This window comes from Dasypus novemcinctus, chromosome 31 (genome assembly GCF_030445035.2).
Source record: "Dasypus novemcinctus isolate mDasNov1 chromosome 31, mDasNov1.1.hap2, whole genome shotgun sequence".
NCBI classification, from domain to species: domain Eukaryota; kingdom Metazoa; phylum Chordata; class Mammalia; order Cingulata; family Dasypodidae; genus Dasypus; species Dasypus novemcinctus.
The window spans coordinates 18,636,689-18,650,420 of NC_080703.1; the positions used below are offsets into that span (position 1 = coordinate 18,636,689).

General features: G+C 63.0%; 1 protein-coding gene across 1 annotated transcript in view; it reads right to left on the reverse strand.

Annotated features, from left to right (window-relative positions):
• Positions 1–473: 473 nt before the first annotated feature.
• The window catches only part of SLC22A14 (solute carrier family 22 member 14), a 40,073-nt gene continuing 26,814 nt past the window's right edge, over positions 474–13,732 (reverse strand). The window contains 6 exon segments of the mRNA XM_058290787.1: positions 474–2,826; positions 4,253–4,462; positions 4,969–5,077; positions 7,021–7,235; positions 8,307–8,404; positions 8,578–8,698. Of these exon segments, the coding sequence (XP_058146770.1) occupies positions 2,565–2,826; positions 4,253–4,462; positions 4,969–5,077; positions 7,021–7,235; positions 8,307–8,404; positions 8,578–8,698 (1,015 nt within the window). The 3' untranslated portion in view covers positions 474–2,564.

Here is a 13,732-nt window from a genome sequence, read left to right on the forward strand (position 1 = left end):
TCACTGTTTGCTTCCGCCGAGACCTGGCAGGATCCGTGTTCTTTAATTTCTGGGCTCGGGGCTCATTCGTGGGCCTCAGGGTTTCCCCGCGGGTGCAGAGGCTTAGCCATTCCTGAGCTGCTTCACACTCACGATGTGCCCTCCTTGCCGTTAGGTCTTACTCGGGCAAATCATGTCGGGGCTGAGGCTGGGAAGGGACAACCTAGGGCTGGGTCCCCTCTTTTGCCTTTAGAGCAGTGGTCGAAATGTATGAACCGCTGAGAGATACAGATGAGGATTCCCCCTAAGCGAGCAATCAGTGGGCAGGGAGGCGAGAGCCCCGGGCTCACAGGCGTGGGGGTAGCACCACAAGTTATGGGGTCGCTTGTCTGTGTTTTTGCGCACAGGGAGACCTCTGCTGACAGCTTTGATATCTACCCAGTGTATCATAAACATCAGACTTGTGGGAAAGAAAATTTACTGACAATATGTACTTTCATGCTCATTTGATGTTTAATTTTCAATATTATACAAAGAATATAGGATAAGAGTGGTGTGGGAGATCAATGAAAGGAATGAAAGGAATCCTGTTGTAAATAAATATATAGGAAAGTGGATATGGCTCAAGAGATTGGGTTCCAGACTACCGAATGGGAGGTCCTGGGTTTGATTCCCGGGGCCTCCTGGTGAGGGCAAGGTGGTCTGAGTGGAGAGCTGGTGCAGCAAGATGACGCAACGAAAGGAGACACAGAGGAGAGACAGTAAGAGACACAGCAGACCAGGGAGCTGAGGTGAAGCAAGAGATCGAGCAGCTCTTTCCCACTCCGGAAAGTCCCAGGATCAGTTCCCTGTGCCACCCAAAGGGAAGACGAGCAGACACAGAAGAACACACGGTGAATGGACAGAGAGCAGACCGTCAGGAGGGAGGGAGAAAGAAATCTTTAAATATATACATAATGAAAGCGACAAATGCAAGCCACATGTGTAATTTTTAAATTTCAGGTAGTCACATTGAAAGGGTTTTGAAAAAAAAAGACAGGTGGAGTTCATTTTAACACGGAGAGCCAAAATATTACCATTTCTCCGTGTAATCAATAGAAAAACATTGAGTGATTTTACAGTCTTCCTTTTGTACGAATCCTCAAAGTCCAGCTTGCATTTTGCACATACAGCACATCTCGGTTCCGACCACCCATTTCAAGTGTTCCGTGGCCACACCTGGCGAGTCGTGCCGCACAGGGTAGCACTAGTGTAGTGTTAACATACACGATGTCAGACTCGAGGTGACGTGAGCCACCTGCACACTAGGTGGGTCCTGTGGGGAAGGGACGAGTTCTAAGCACCCAAGACCAACCTGGAAGTCCTGCAGGAGTGCAGCAGGCCTGCTGACAGCCAAGCCCTGCAGCGCCCGGCTGGGGCCACCCCGTTCCAGCCTCTTCTGTCCCACTGCTGTCCACAGCACTGGTCAAACTCTTCTAGAAGGTAATCTGAGGTGGCGCTTAACCACGGCGAATATGTGCGCAGCACACAGACACGCCATCCCGGGAAGAGCAGTGAGCCACGGGGGCCTTCAAAGCACCTGCTGCCGGGTGAGCTGGTCCTTCGTGGGACCCGTCAGGTCTGGGAACTCAGGGGAGAACCACAGGGCAGAAAACAAACGCAACGGCGCAGGACGGCGTGGGCACCGGCTTCCTGCTGCCCCGAAGCGTGGAGGCGGGGTGCTGGGCTCAGGAAGGCCCGCAGCCCTGGAGCCCACGCCCTGCCTCACCGTGGCACCTGGAGACGCGGCCCTCGTGGCCCTCACCCCTCGAGCACCACCCGTCTGCTGCACCCTTGCCATCTCCAGAGCTGGTGGACTCGCCAGTGCAGACTAGGGACGGCCAGGAGGAAACCCAGGGCTCCTGGGGAGGCAGACGTGGTTGCCCGCTCCAGCCCGGCTAAGGGAGGGGGGTTCTGGGCCTGCCTGGGGGGCCCCCAAGCTGGCTGGGAGAGACAGCCACACCCTCCAGCCGGCCAGGGGGATGAGGTCAGAGGTCAGCGAGGCAGGAAGCCGCCAGGGACGGCACCCCCAAGGAGGCGGCTGGGGCTGCGCAGGGCCACGTCCACTTGGGCACATTGGGGGAAATGAGTGAGAAAGCCCTGGGCGGCGGTGCCAAGGGGAGTTCCCGTCATCCCTCTGCAGCCCACCTTGCCTTGGCCCGGGCATAAGGGGAGGGCTGAGATCCGTGCCCGGACCAGAGGGCGCGGCCAGCGGGGGGCATGGGCGCCTTCAAAGGCCCCCCCACCCCACCAGGGAGCACCCCCAGGGCCCCCGGGGTTTAGCCAACGGCGCAGCAGCCCCCGTGCCCGAGCCCTCCTCCAGGCCGGGGGCACTGGGTGCTCTGGGCACAGCCGAGTTTGACAAGCAGAGTCAACGCCCACACGGCTCGTTTATTGTAAGGAGCCACGCCCCGGGCCCCCAAGGGGGCCACTCTGGGATGGGCAGGCCAGCCGGGGACAGGCCTGGCTCCCCCCTCCCCAGGGCCTGTGGGCCAGAACCCAGGGCCCCAGCCCCTCAGCTGCCCCCAGACCACCCAGGGGGACACTCAGACCGAGTGTCGCTCCACCTCCTGCCCTGCAGACTGGAACAGCACGGCCGGGAGGAACGCCGGGCGCAGGCTCGCAACCTGGGCACTCCCGGCCACGTCCTCGGCCGCCGCCACGTCCTCGGCCGCCGCCACGTCCTCGGCCGCCGCCACGTCCTCGGCCGCCGCCGCGTCGGGCTCGTGTTCGCCTCCTGAGTCCTCGGCGGCCAGGATGTCGGAGCGGGTCTTGAGATCCAGGCCCTGGTGTGTGCTCCTCTGGAAGCTGAGGAAGGCAGCAACCCTGAGGCCCCTCCGCCGGGGCCCGCTCCCGAGAGGCAGGGCCCTGCACGCAGGCCCAGGGACCCCCAGGACGGGGCCTGTTTCATCTCCCGTGCCGGGCAGACCCTGCGCTGTCCTGCGTCTTTGTCTGCACTGCGAACGCCTCCTGAGCACTTGCTACACGCCAGACACGGGGCCAACATGAGTTAAACCCTCCCGACAGCCCTGTGGGAGGGGAAGCCTCAGCTACGTGGCTTTGGGTCCTCATCTGTAAAATGCAAGGGGCTGCTGGGAGGACAAAGTGAGGGGAGGCGTGTATGCAGCAGGCCCTGATGGAGAGTTAATGCCCAGTAAATGTTAGCTATTGTTATTGCTACACTATTCCATCCTGCAAATGAAGACACTGAGTCAGTTATCTGAGGTATCAGAGAACTTTCCTATCCACACGCTAGGAAGTGGAGGTGCAGAGACGGAAATCCAGGACCTCTGGCCCCGGAGCCTGTGCTCTTGACCACCTCACTCTGTTATTATTGCACACTGTAGTTCCCCTCTTTACACTGGGGCAAACTCCTATTCATCCTTCAAAGTCCTATTGGAATGGCACTTCCTCTGTCAAGCCTTCCCTGACTGCCCAAACTGAAGTTTCTTCCTTCCTGGGTTCCTACACATCCTGTACATTCCTCTGTCAGAGCCCATTGGTTAGAACTACTTGCTCAGCTGTCTCCCCATAAGCTGTAGCTCACCCAACAGTGGGGTCCTCTTACCTGGGACAGTCTAGCCCCAGGCACATTGCTTACCACAATAAGGTTGATTAAGAGAGAAGGAGAGGACTGGCAGGGGCAGGGAGGAGGGAGGCCAGGGCGGCCTCCCCACGGCCGAGCAGAGGGCACTCGAGGTCCCCTTAGCTCCAGGACAAGAGGGAAGGGCTCTGCTGGCCCCGACCCAGGAGGCATGTCCCGGCCACGGGTGACCCGTCTCCTGCAGCCGGCACTTGGGAGCTGGAGGCCAGAAGGGCCTATGGGGGTTGGGGTGGGGGGTCTCCATTCTCACATTGAGTTGTGGGTGCCGGAGAGCTGTCGTGAGCCCAGACAGGCCCTTCAGGAGGCACTGGGGGCTCAGACAGGAGGAGGCACCAGAGGGCCAGCTCTAAGCCAGGGCACCCCTCGAGCGCCGGCCCCGACAGGCGGGCAGCGGCCTGCTGGTGGGAGGACAGGGGAGGGGCTTGGCCCAGGCCGGGGGTGGCCGTCAGGGAGGGAGCGGGCAGGCGGGCAGCAGCATCCGGGGAGCAGGGAGGCCGGTGTGGACGCAAGCCAGCCCTCGTGTGGCCGCCCCTCCTGGCACAGGGGCCGGGACGCCTGACCTACTCCCGGGGACAAGAGCTTGGGACCCGGGCCTCTGCTGACCACAGCCCGGGGCCCACGTGCACCCACCTCAGCGCCGAGCGCAGCTGCTCCAGGGTGTCCAGGAAGGGCCGGTTTTGGGTCTCTGGCAGCTGGGAGCTGAGGAGCAGGGCCAGGAGGGCCAAGACGCAGCAGAGGGCGATGGGCAGGAGGGACGGGCCCTGGGTGACCAGCAGGATCATCAGGGCCGAGATGCCACCAACAGCCGCGGCCAGGGACACCAGCCCCAGGCCTGTCGCCCTGGACGGGGAGGCGAGAGCGGGTCCGCGGCAGTTCACGGCCCCGGGGGGCAGTGGGGTGCAGGGGCCCACACCCCCAAACCCTCTCGACTCCCACCCTGCCCCGACTCGCCACGGGACCTGGAGGATTTCGCTCCCCGTGGACTCACGATGGGGCATCGTTTCTTCTGGGCCTGCTCCACGGGGGTCAGCAGGGGAGAAGCGAGCCCCGCACGGAGCTGCCCGGGGAGGGGACGGCAGGGCGCGGCAGGTCGGGGGGCATGGGTGCCGTCACCCAGGGCTTCTGCGGTGAGGGGTGCGGGCCCGAGGCTCGCAGGAAGGCAGGGTGTCCTGGAGCCAGCGGCCTGGGTCCAAATCCCCGTGCCACGCCTGACCGCGGATTTCCACCCGAAACAGGGCCAGTGGCGCTTGGGGGCTCTCCAGGGGCGTTGCACGGGGGCGGCGGAGCCCTCAGCGCGGGGCCTGCCCAGGCCGGTGCCCGGGGGGGGGCTGCCCTCGTCCCCGTACCTGAGGACGGTGGGGCAGAGCTCAGCCATGTAGAGGAAGAGCACGGTGACGCAGGCGGACAGGCTGAACTTTCCCAGCACCAGGACCACCACCAGCATGGCCTTGAGCTCTGCGCCAGCCAACAGGGTCACCTGAGCCCAGGCGCCGTCCCCGCAGGGCCCCCCGCCGCCAGCCCCGCACCCCTCCCAGAGGGCAGGCTCGGGCCTGCTGGCCGGCACATGGGCTGGGGGGTACTCATCGGCCAGGACACCCTCAGGAGGCTGCATGGTCAGCAGGGGCTCGTGCGGGCTCGCCCGCCACCGTCCACCACAGCCAGGACCCCTGCACCTCTGCCCGCAGGGCTCTCCTCGCAGGCTCCCCACACACACTCCTGCTCCCCCCGGGCGCCCACTCGGGCCCGCGGCCCGCTCAGGAAGCCCCTACCCCGCTGCCATCCCCCTGCTCGGCTCTCCAGCGGGCCCGGCCCTGCCCTCCATTCCTGCAGGGACAGGAGCGGGGACCGCTTAGACCCTCAGCCCCAACAGCTGAGACCGGGCGCCCAGTGCTGGGCATCCGGACACGTGCACTGAGGAAAAAGAAAGTCCTGGCCAGGGGGGCCCACCGCCCCCAGGGGCGGTGAGGCTGGAGCGGGGCACCCATGTCCTGCCCGGCACGGGAGGCTGCAGCTCCTGCTTTATCAGCCTGGGCTGTGCCCCCCCCACCTGCTCCCCAAGTGTGGCTGACTTTTTCGGGCTCTGAGATAAAATCTGAGATCTCGTTTTCCCCACTGGGGATTCGATGCCCAGTTTCCCTCACCGTGGAGAGTTTAAAATACCTTGGCTTGATTCACTTAAAAAGACTCGCTTTTTCAGGAACTACCAAGCAATTGACATTAAGAGTCAATCTGCTTCCCCCTTCTGCTTTAGCCAATTGCCGGTCAACACCGCCCCATCTGTGCGAGGGGGGGCTCCAGTGAAGACAGGATTCCCAGCCCCCGAGGGAGGGGCCCCTGGAGGCAGCCTCCCGGCCCATCCCCACGCAGCCAAGGGGTCCTTGGGGCCAGGGACTCTGAGCGGGTGGACACTGACACCCTAACTCCTCATCCTCGGCCTGCCCCGCTCCCGCTCACTGTCCCGTGGCTCCTGGAGACTCTGAGTGTCTTGCCAGCCCCCCCAGGTCCGCTCTCCTCTCTGAGCCCTGCAGCCCTTGCCTGCTGGGCACCCCCATTCGCGGCCAGGCCCGAGCAGGACCAGGTCCTGGGCAATCTGGCCTGACGTGTCAGGCAAACAGGCAACGCCAGCGGGGGGGGGGGGGCAGTTACAGGTGAAGCAGGCCCTGCACCATCAAGGGGGCTACAGAGGAGAGGCAGGGTCTGGGGGAGCAGCTGAGGGACAGCCGTGTCATCTGTTCACATCTAACCCTCAGGCTGACCGGGCCGGGCTCCCGGGAAAGAAAGCGGCTCGTCGTCCGCACGTCCCCATGGGGAAAATGCTTCTGAGGCCCTGGTGTGAGCCCCTTCTGTGCTGGGGGGCCCTTCCCTGCTGGGGGCCCCTTCCCTGCTGGGGGCCCCTCCCCTGCTGGGGGGCCCTTCCCTGCTGGGGAGCCCTTCCCTGCTGGGGGGCCCTTCCCTGCTGGGGGGCCCCTTCCCTGCTGGGGGGCCCTTCCCTGCTGGGGGGCCCTTCCCTGCTGGGGGGCCCTTCCCTGCTGAGGAGCCCTTTCCTGCTGGGGGACCCTTCCCTGCTGGGGGACCCTTCCCTGCTGGGGGGCCCTTCCCTGCTGGGGGACCCTTCCCTGCTGAGGAGCCCTTCCCTGCTGGGGGGCCCCTTCCCTGCTGGGGGCCCCTTCCCTGCTGGGGGACCCTTCCCTGCTGAGGAGCCCTTCCCTGCTGGGGGGCCCCTTCCCTGCTGGGGGCCCCTTCCCTGCTGGGGGGCCCTTCTCTGCTGGGGAAGCCCGAGTGGTGGGAGTCTGCTCTGGGCCCCAGGTGGGAGCAGCCGACCCCCCGCCGAGCTGGCTGGTCAGGGCAGGAGGACTCAGGACAGGCAGGGAGCTGGGGCCCGGGAAGGGAGGCCATACCTTGGGGAAGGAGAAGGATGAGCAGGAACATGAGGGCGCTTTGGAGGAGCGTCACCATCAGGCTCCACTTCCGCCCCACGTGCTCGAGGAGGAAGATGGAGCACAGGTGGGCGGGCACCTCCACGACGCAGGGCACTGTGTTCCTCAGGGAGACGTCCCTGCCCACGTCCCCCTCCCTGAGGCCCAGGGTGAAGCAGCTGTAGCTGACGGCGAACCTGGGCGAGGCGGGAACCCACGCTCAGAGGGCGAGGGCACAAGGGGGGTAGAGGCAGGGACGGGGTGGGGGGGGGGAGGCAGGGACAGGGAGGGGCAGGGGGCCGTGGTCAGGGAGGGGGGAGAGGTAGGGGGGCCGCGAGCCGGTGGGGAGAGAGGCAGGGGGGCCGAGAGCGGGGCGGGGGAGAGGCAGGGGGGCCATGAGTGGGCGGGAGAGAGGCAGGGGGGCGGGAGGAGAGGCCGGGGGGGGGGGGAGGCAGGGGGGCTGTGAAAGGGGCGGGGGAGAGGCAGGGGGCGGGAGGAGAGGCGGGGGGGAGAGGCAGGGGGGCTGTGAAAGGGGCGGGGGAGAGGCAGGGGGGCGGGAGGAGAGGCGGGGGGAGAGGCAGGGGGGCTGTGAAAGGGGCGGGGGAGAGGCAGGGGGGCGGGAGGAGAGGCGGGCGGGGGGGGGAGAGGCAGGGGGCTGTGAAAGGGGCGGGGGAGAGGCGGGGGAGGAGAGGCAGGGGGTCGTGAGCGGGCGGGGGAGAGGCAGGGGGGCGGGAGGAGAGGCGGGGGGAGAGGCAGGGGGGCTGTGAAAGGGGCGGGGGAGAGGCAGGGGGGCGGGAGGAGAGGCGGGGGGGAGAGGCAGGGGGGCTGTGAAAGGGGCGGGGGAGAGGCAGGGGGGCGGGAGGAGAGGCGGGGGGAGAGGCAGGGGGGCTGTGAAAGGGGCGGGGGAGAGGCAGGGGGGCGGGAGGAGAGGCGGGCGGGGGGGGGGAGAGGCAGGGGGCTGTGAAAGGAGCGGGGGAGAGGCAGGGGGGCGGGAGGAGAGGCGGGGGGGGGAGAGGCAGGGGGGCTGTGAAAGGGGCGGGGGGGGAGAGGCAGGGGGGCTGTGAAAGGGGCGGGGGAGAGGCAGGGGGGCAGGAGGAGAGGCGGGCGGGGGGGGAGAGGCAGGGGGCTGTGAAAGGGGCGGGGGAGAGGCGGGGGAGGAGAGGCAGGGGGTCGTGAGCGGGCGGGGGAGAGGCAGGGGGGTAGGGGGAGAGACGGGGGGAGGAGAGGCAGGGGCCGTGAGGGGCGGGGCCTGCAGCAGCCGTGCTCACCACACGCAGGACATCACCAAGGTCACCTTGCGCAGGTGCCTGTTGCTGTAGAAGTCCAGGACGGAGACCTTAGCCACCTTCTTGGCAGGCAGGTGCAGCTGCAGGACGAGCAGGACCCCCCAGCGGAGGGGCCGGGACCCCAGCTTACCCCCAGCTCGCAGGACCCGGCCCCACCGGCCCCGCCCCGGGCCCCTGGCTGCAGGGGCTCCCCTCGCCCTCGTCCTCCTCCGGGCAGGGGTCCCCGCGTGCACAGCCCCCCTGAAGCGCCCACCTTGTCCAGCAGGCTTAGGGGAATGGTCTTCTCGTTGACCGCCGCCGCGTGGCACAGCAGCTGCTTGGCCTCCGTCGCCTTCCCCTTCAACAGCAGCCACCGCGGGGACTCGGGGAGGGTCCTGCGGGGCCCGCGTCACTCCGGGAGGCGCCAGGGACCCGAGGCGGGCCCCACCCGGCCCCAGCCGTGGCCGCCAGCGCGGGACGATTGGGCACCGAGGCCCTGAAGGCCGCCACCAGCCAGCACGTGCCGGGGATCCCCCAGGCCCTCTGGCCCCCCAGCTCCTCCCAGCCCAGGCCTGGTGGGCCCCACCGCTGCCCGGGACCCACCCAGTGTGGCTGCCTCCTGCTCCCTCGGCGCCGTGTCTAACGTGGGCGCAGCCCCACCGCCCAGACACCCCGCGGGCGCCGGCCCCCAGGCCCGCACCCTCCCTTAGACCCCGGGCCCTCGGGGGATTCTCCGGGGTCCTCTCCGTCTCCCAGGCAGCCAGGGGAAGGTGACGGGCAAGACCCCAGCTCCGACCAGGGAATGGGGTGAGGTCTCTGCCCTTCTCCTGCCCCCGCCGCGTCCCCCACGGCCCCTGACCTGGGGACAATGCTCCTGCTCGGTTCTCCCAGTCCTCCCAGGCTGTCGGAGTCCACGCCGGGGAGTGAGACCAGCACTTGTACCTCCTCACTTAACCCGCCTCCCAGCTGGACAGCCGCCTTCTCCCGGGGTATTCCCAGCCTCGGCAGTACAGACTCGCCAAGGGGCGGAGCTGGTACAAACCTCGGTCCCCAAGCCACCCTCTGCTGACTGGCACCACCACCCTGGCCCTGGCTGGCCGCCGGGGACACCGGACACAACCTCGTCCCCTCTCCCCAGAGCCCAGTGATCAAGTAACCCGGTTCTACCCAAAGGCTACCAAACTCTCCTAGAGAAAAACCATCAAACTCAGACTTCCTCAGAAGACGGGGGTGGGAAGCGGATTTGGCTCAACGGATAGAGTATCCTCCTACCACATGGGAGGTTCAGGGTTCAAACCCCATGCCTCCTAACCCGTGTGGAACTGGCCCATGCGCAGTGCTGATGCGCGCAAGGAGTGCCCTGCCACGCGGGGGTGTCCCCCGTGTAGGGGAGCCCCATGCGCAAGGAGTGCGCCCCGCAAGGAGAGCCGCCTCACGCAAAAAAAGTGCAGCCTGCCCAGGAATGGCGCCGCACACACGGAGAGCTGATGCAGCAAGATGACGCAACGAAAAGAGACACAGATTCCTGGTGCCACTGACAAGAATGCAAGTGGACACAGAAGAACACACAGCGAATGGGCACAGAGAGCAGACAACTGGGGGGGGTGGAGTGGAGAGAAATAAATAAAAAATAAATCTTAAAAAAAAAAGACAGGGGTTTGACCACATGCCATGAAAAAAGCAGAAGAATTTTAAAAAGGATACACACTCTCGAGGTCAAAGAGAAGAGGAGAGAGGACACAGTGAAGAGGATTCGGCAAATGTACTGAAGCCGTGGTGCGTGGAGGCGGCCTGCCCATGGAAGGCAGGGGAGCCCGCTCCCCGGGTGTGCAGAGGGAGACGTGAGACTGTCCCCGCCCCACGCAGCGCCCTGGGCCACGTTCCTACTGTCGGGGATGGGCTCCTCTGGTTCCCTCCACAGTGCGAGCTGCAGGACGGTGAGGGGTGGGGTACGAGGTGGGCTGAGGCAGGAGAGAGGGCTAGAGGCCAGGGCGGTGCAGTGCAAGGCCCCGTAGGATGGCAGAGTCCCTGCCCCAGCCTTGGGGGGCGGGGTGGGTCAGGCCCAGCAGCCTGAGCCAGGCACTGCCTGGCCGGAGGAGGTGCTCGCCACTGGATCACACGATAGCAGCGATCCCTGGGTCCGCAGCACCCTCTTCTCCCGGGGACTTGTCAGAAATGCCCCACACAGACCCACTGAGCCAGAACCTCAGAGGGGGCAAGGCCAGCAGTGTTTACCAAGCGCCCCCAGGAGATTCTGAGGCAGCCTACAACCGCCAAAAGCAATGCGCTCCCTGCCTCAGTCTCCCTTCAGCATCTTAGTGACTCACTCAAGTAGGAAAGGGCACCCGGCGATCACCAGATGTAGAGGAAAATGAAAGGAGAGCCCAAAGAATCAAAAGGAAGCAATGACCCCAGAGGACACAGATGATGTGGGAAACAGGAGGAAAAAGAAGAAAAAAAAAAAGACTCTAACTTGTATCTTCAAAAACATTTGAGAGGGAAGCGGATGTGGCTCAAGTGATAGAGCTTCCGCCAACCATCTGGGAGGACCCGGGCTCAATCCCTGGGGCCTCCTAGTGAAAAAGAAGAGAACGCTTGCCTGTGCAGTGAGCCAGTGCCCACGTGGTGAGCCAGTGCCCGCGCGGTGAGCCAGTGCCCGCGCGATGAGCCAGTGCCCGCACGGTGAGCCGAGTGCCTGCGCCAAGTGCCCATGTGGCAAGCCAGTGCCCACACGGTGAGCCAGTGCCCATACAAGTGAGTCACACAGCAAGATGATGACACAACAAAAGAGAGACAGACGAAGGGGAGAGTCAAGGTGAAGCGCAGCAGAAACCAGGAACTGAGGTGGCACAATTGACAGGGAACCTCTCTCCACATCAGAGGTCCCCAGGATCGAATTCCTCTGAATCCTAGAGGAGAAAGACAAGAAGAGGAGACAAAAAGAAAAAAAGAGACGGAAGACCACACGGCAAATGGACAAAGACAGCAAGAGCAGCAGGGCAGGGGGAGGGGGAAATAAATAAATAAATCTTTTTTAAAAAACATTCATAAAACAAGCTCTAAATGCTATCAGCAATAAAATAAAACCAGAGAATGAAGAATAGCCGTGCAGGTTAAGTGGGACCTTTCTCAGGTCCTGGAGTTTTTCACCTAAAGTCCCAAAGCTGGTAACCATGGCGATAACCCCAAATCCTAAAAAGAGGGGCTTCCACATCCAGGAGAGAAAAGCAGCACAACACCCAGCCACCTAAAGAGGCTAGAAAGGTCCGGTTCCTGGAAGTAAGGGGTCTTGAATTCCTGCCCCTCCTCACACTGTTCTCATCTGCCCCAGCCTGGCGAGCGGGGGTCCCGGCCGGCTCCTTAGATCCCCCGGCTGGGGGCAGGGTGGGAGGACCCAGGCCCCCACTCTCCGGCTGGGGCTCGCTGATTCAGAAACTCACCCTGGCCCTGCCGACGGCGAGAGGGTTTCTGGGAGAGCCCCACTGTGTGTCCTGAGGCTGGAAGACCTACACACCCGAGCCTGGGCCCCTCCCTCCCGGGCCTGACCAAGGCAGGGGAGGTGGGAGTAGCCCACTTGGCAGGGTGGGGCCTGGGGCACCGTTGGACGGTGAGGCTTTCTGGCCCAGGGGCCCCTGCTGTCCTGAAGGCCCCCAGGTGCTGGGGCGAGAGGACCCCTGCAGAGAGGGGCTGGGGGGCCACAAAGAGGTCAGCACTGGGAAACCAGCCCTCGGGAGATCCAAGAAGTGCCCCCGAGAGCACCAGCACTGGAAGGTAAGCCCGAGAGGCCACGGGCAGGCTCCAAGGGCCCCTGTGGGCACATTTTTGTCTCTTTTCTCTCACGCCCCCTCCTCTGCCCAGAACCAAGATCAGAGCAGGGAGACCGAGGAGACAAGGAAGCACTGAGTTAGGGGCCGGGGGCACCCCATGTGCAGCCGTCTGATATTATTGATGAATTCCATGAAGAAATATTGGATTATGTTTGTACACTTATCTTTTCCTCTGGGCATATTAGATTGTATGGGATTCATAGGTTTCCTTGATGAAGTAATTATGTAAACCTCTTTGCCATTGGGCATTGAGTCCCAACCCTTTGGTGGGTAGGAACTCACAGATAAAAGGCCTGGCAAAGGACAGAATTAAGGGTGTTTGAAGCTGGAGTTTGATGCTAAAGCCTTAAGCTGGAGCCCTAGGAAGAGAGGAACCCGGAACCCAGAGAGAAGCAAGTCCCTGGAAGGGAGAAAACCAGGAAGCCTGAACCCTCGCAGACGTCAGCAGCCATCTTGCTCCAACACGTGAAAATAGACTTTGGTGAGGGAAGTAACTTATGCCTTATGGCCTGGTATCTGTAAGCGCCTACCCCAAATAAATACCCTTTATACAAACCAACCAATTTCTGGTATTTTGCATCAGCACCCCTTGGCTGACTAATACACCGTGAACTGGGTGAAAGTTTGAAGTTTAAGTTGGACTGGATTACCGAAAGGAGGCCCATTTTTACAGCTTAAAATGACTGGAAAGAGGTGGAACCTGCCCCACATATTGACAAGTGGCAGGGGAGGGACAACTGACAGGCCATGCCTGAAGTGCTCCGGGGAGGTGAGCCCATCCAATAAGCCCCCTACTCATATGACGGAGAGGCTGGGGACAGCTGCCAGAAGGAAGAGCCCGGAGAGTTGTGTGATGGCTCCTGAGAAAGGAACTGGGAGCCGGGGGAGCTAGAACCGGGGAGTTATTTTTCACCCCAAACCTTTTGGTACTATTTAACCTTTAACCATATGCATCTATTACATTAACAGCATTTTTAAAAACGTTTTAAGATCAAGCCATGAAATGCTACTTCCCAGTTCCGTGACAAAATTACACCTTCTGGCTCGAGCTGGGGGCCCACATTCCTTGGGCATCTCAAGGACTGTCAAACTGGTCTCCAGCTTCCACGTCACTTGGAAGGTCTCCACGCCCCCCAAAAGCCCTTACTCTTAGTGACCCCACACCCCACCCCGAGTTCATGCCTGGATGGTGCAGCGGCTAGAGCACAGGGGTTCTGCAGTCAGAGGAGTGGGTTCAAATACCAGCTCCACCACTTTCTAGCTGCGTGATCTTGGGCAAGGTATTGTGACCCTCTGAAGCCTCAGTTCCTTCCCCCCACCAATGGACATGGGACTAACACAGCCCCTCTTTTATGGTTGTAAAGATTTCTTCTCATAGAATCACCTGCCCCTTAACAAGTGGCATCCAGCTCTCCTCTGCTCTCCTTTCTGCCTTCCGTCCCATTCCTCTCATAGCCCCCCTGCCCACACTCAGCACCATCTTGTTCTTCCCATCCCTCTTCCTTACCCTTCCAAGTTCTTCCTCCCACCATTCGCTCAAGTTCTTGCCTGACTCCCATACAACTGAAAACATCCAAGTCCCCTTCCTGCATCCATCTTGGC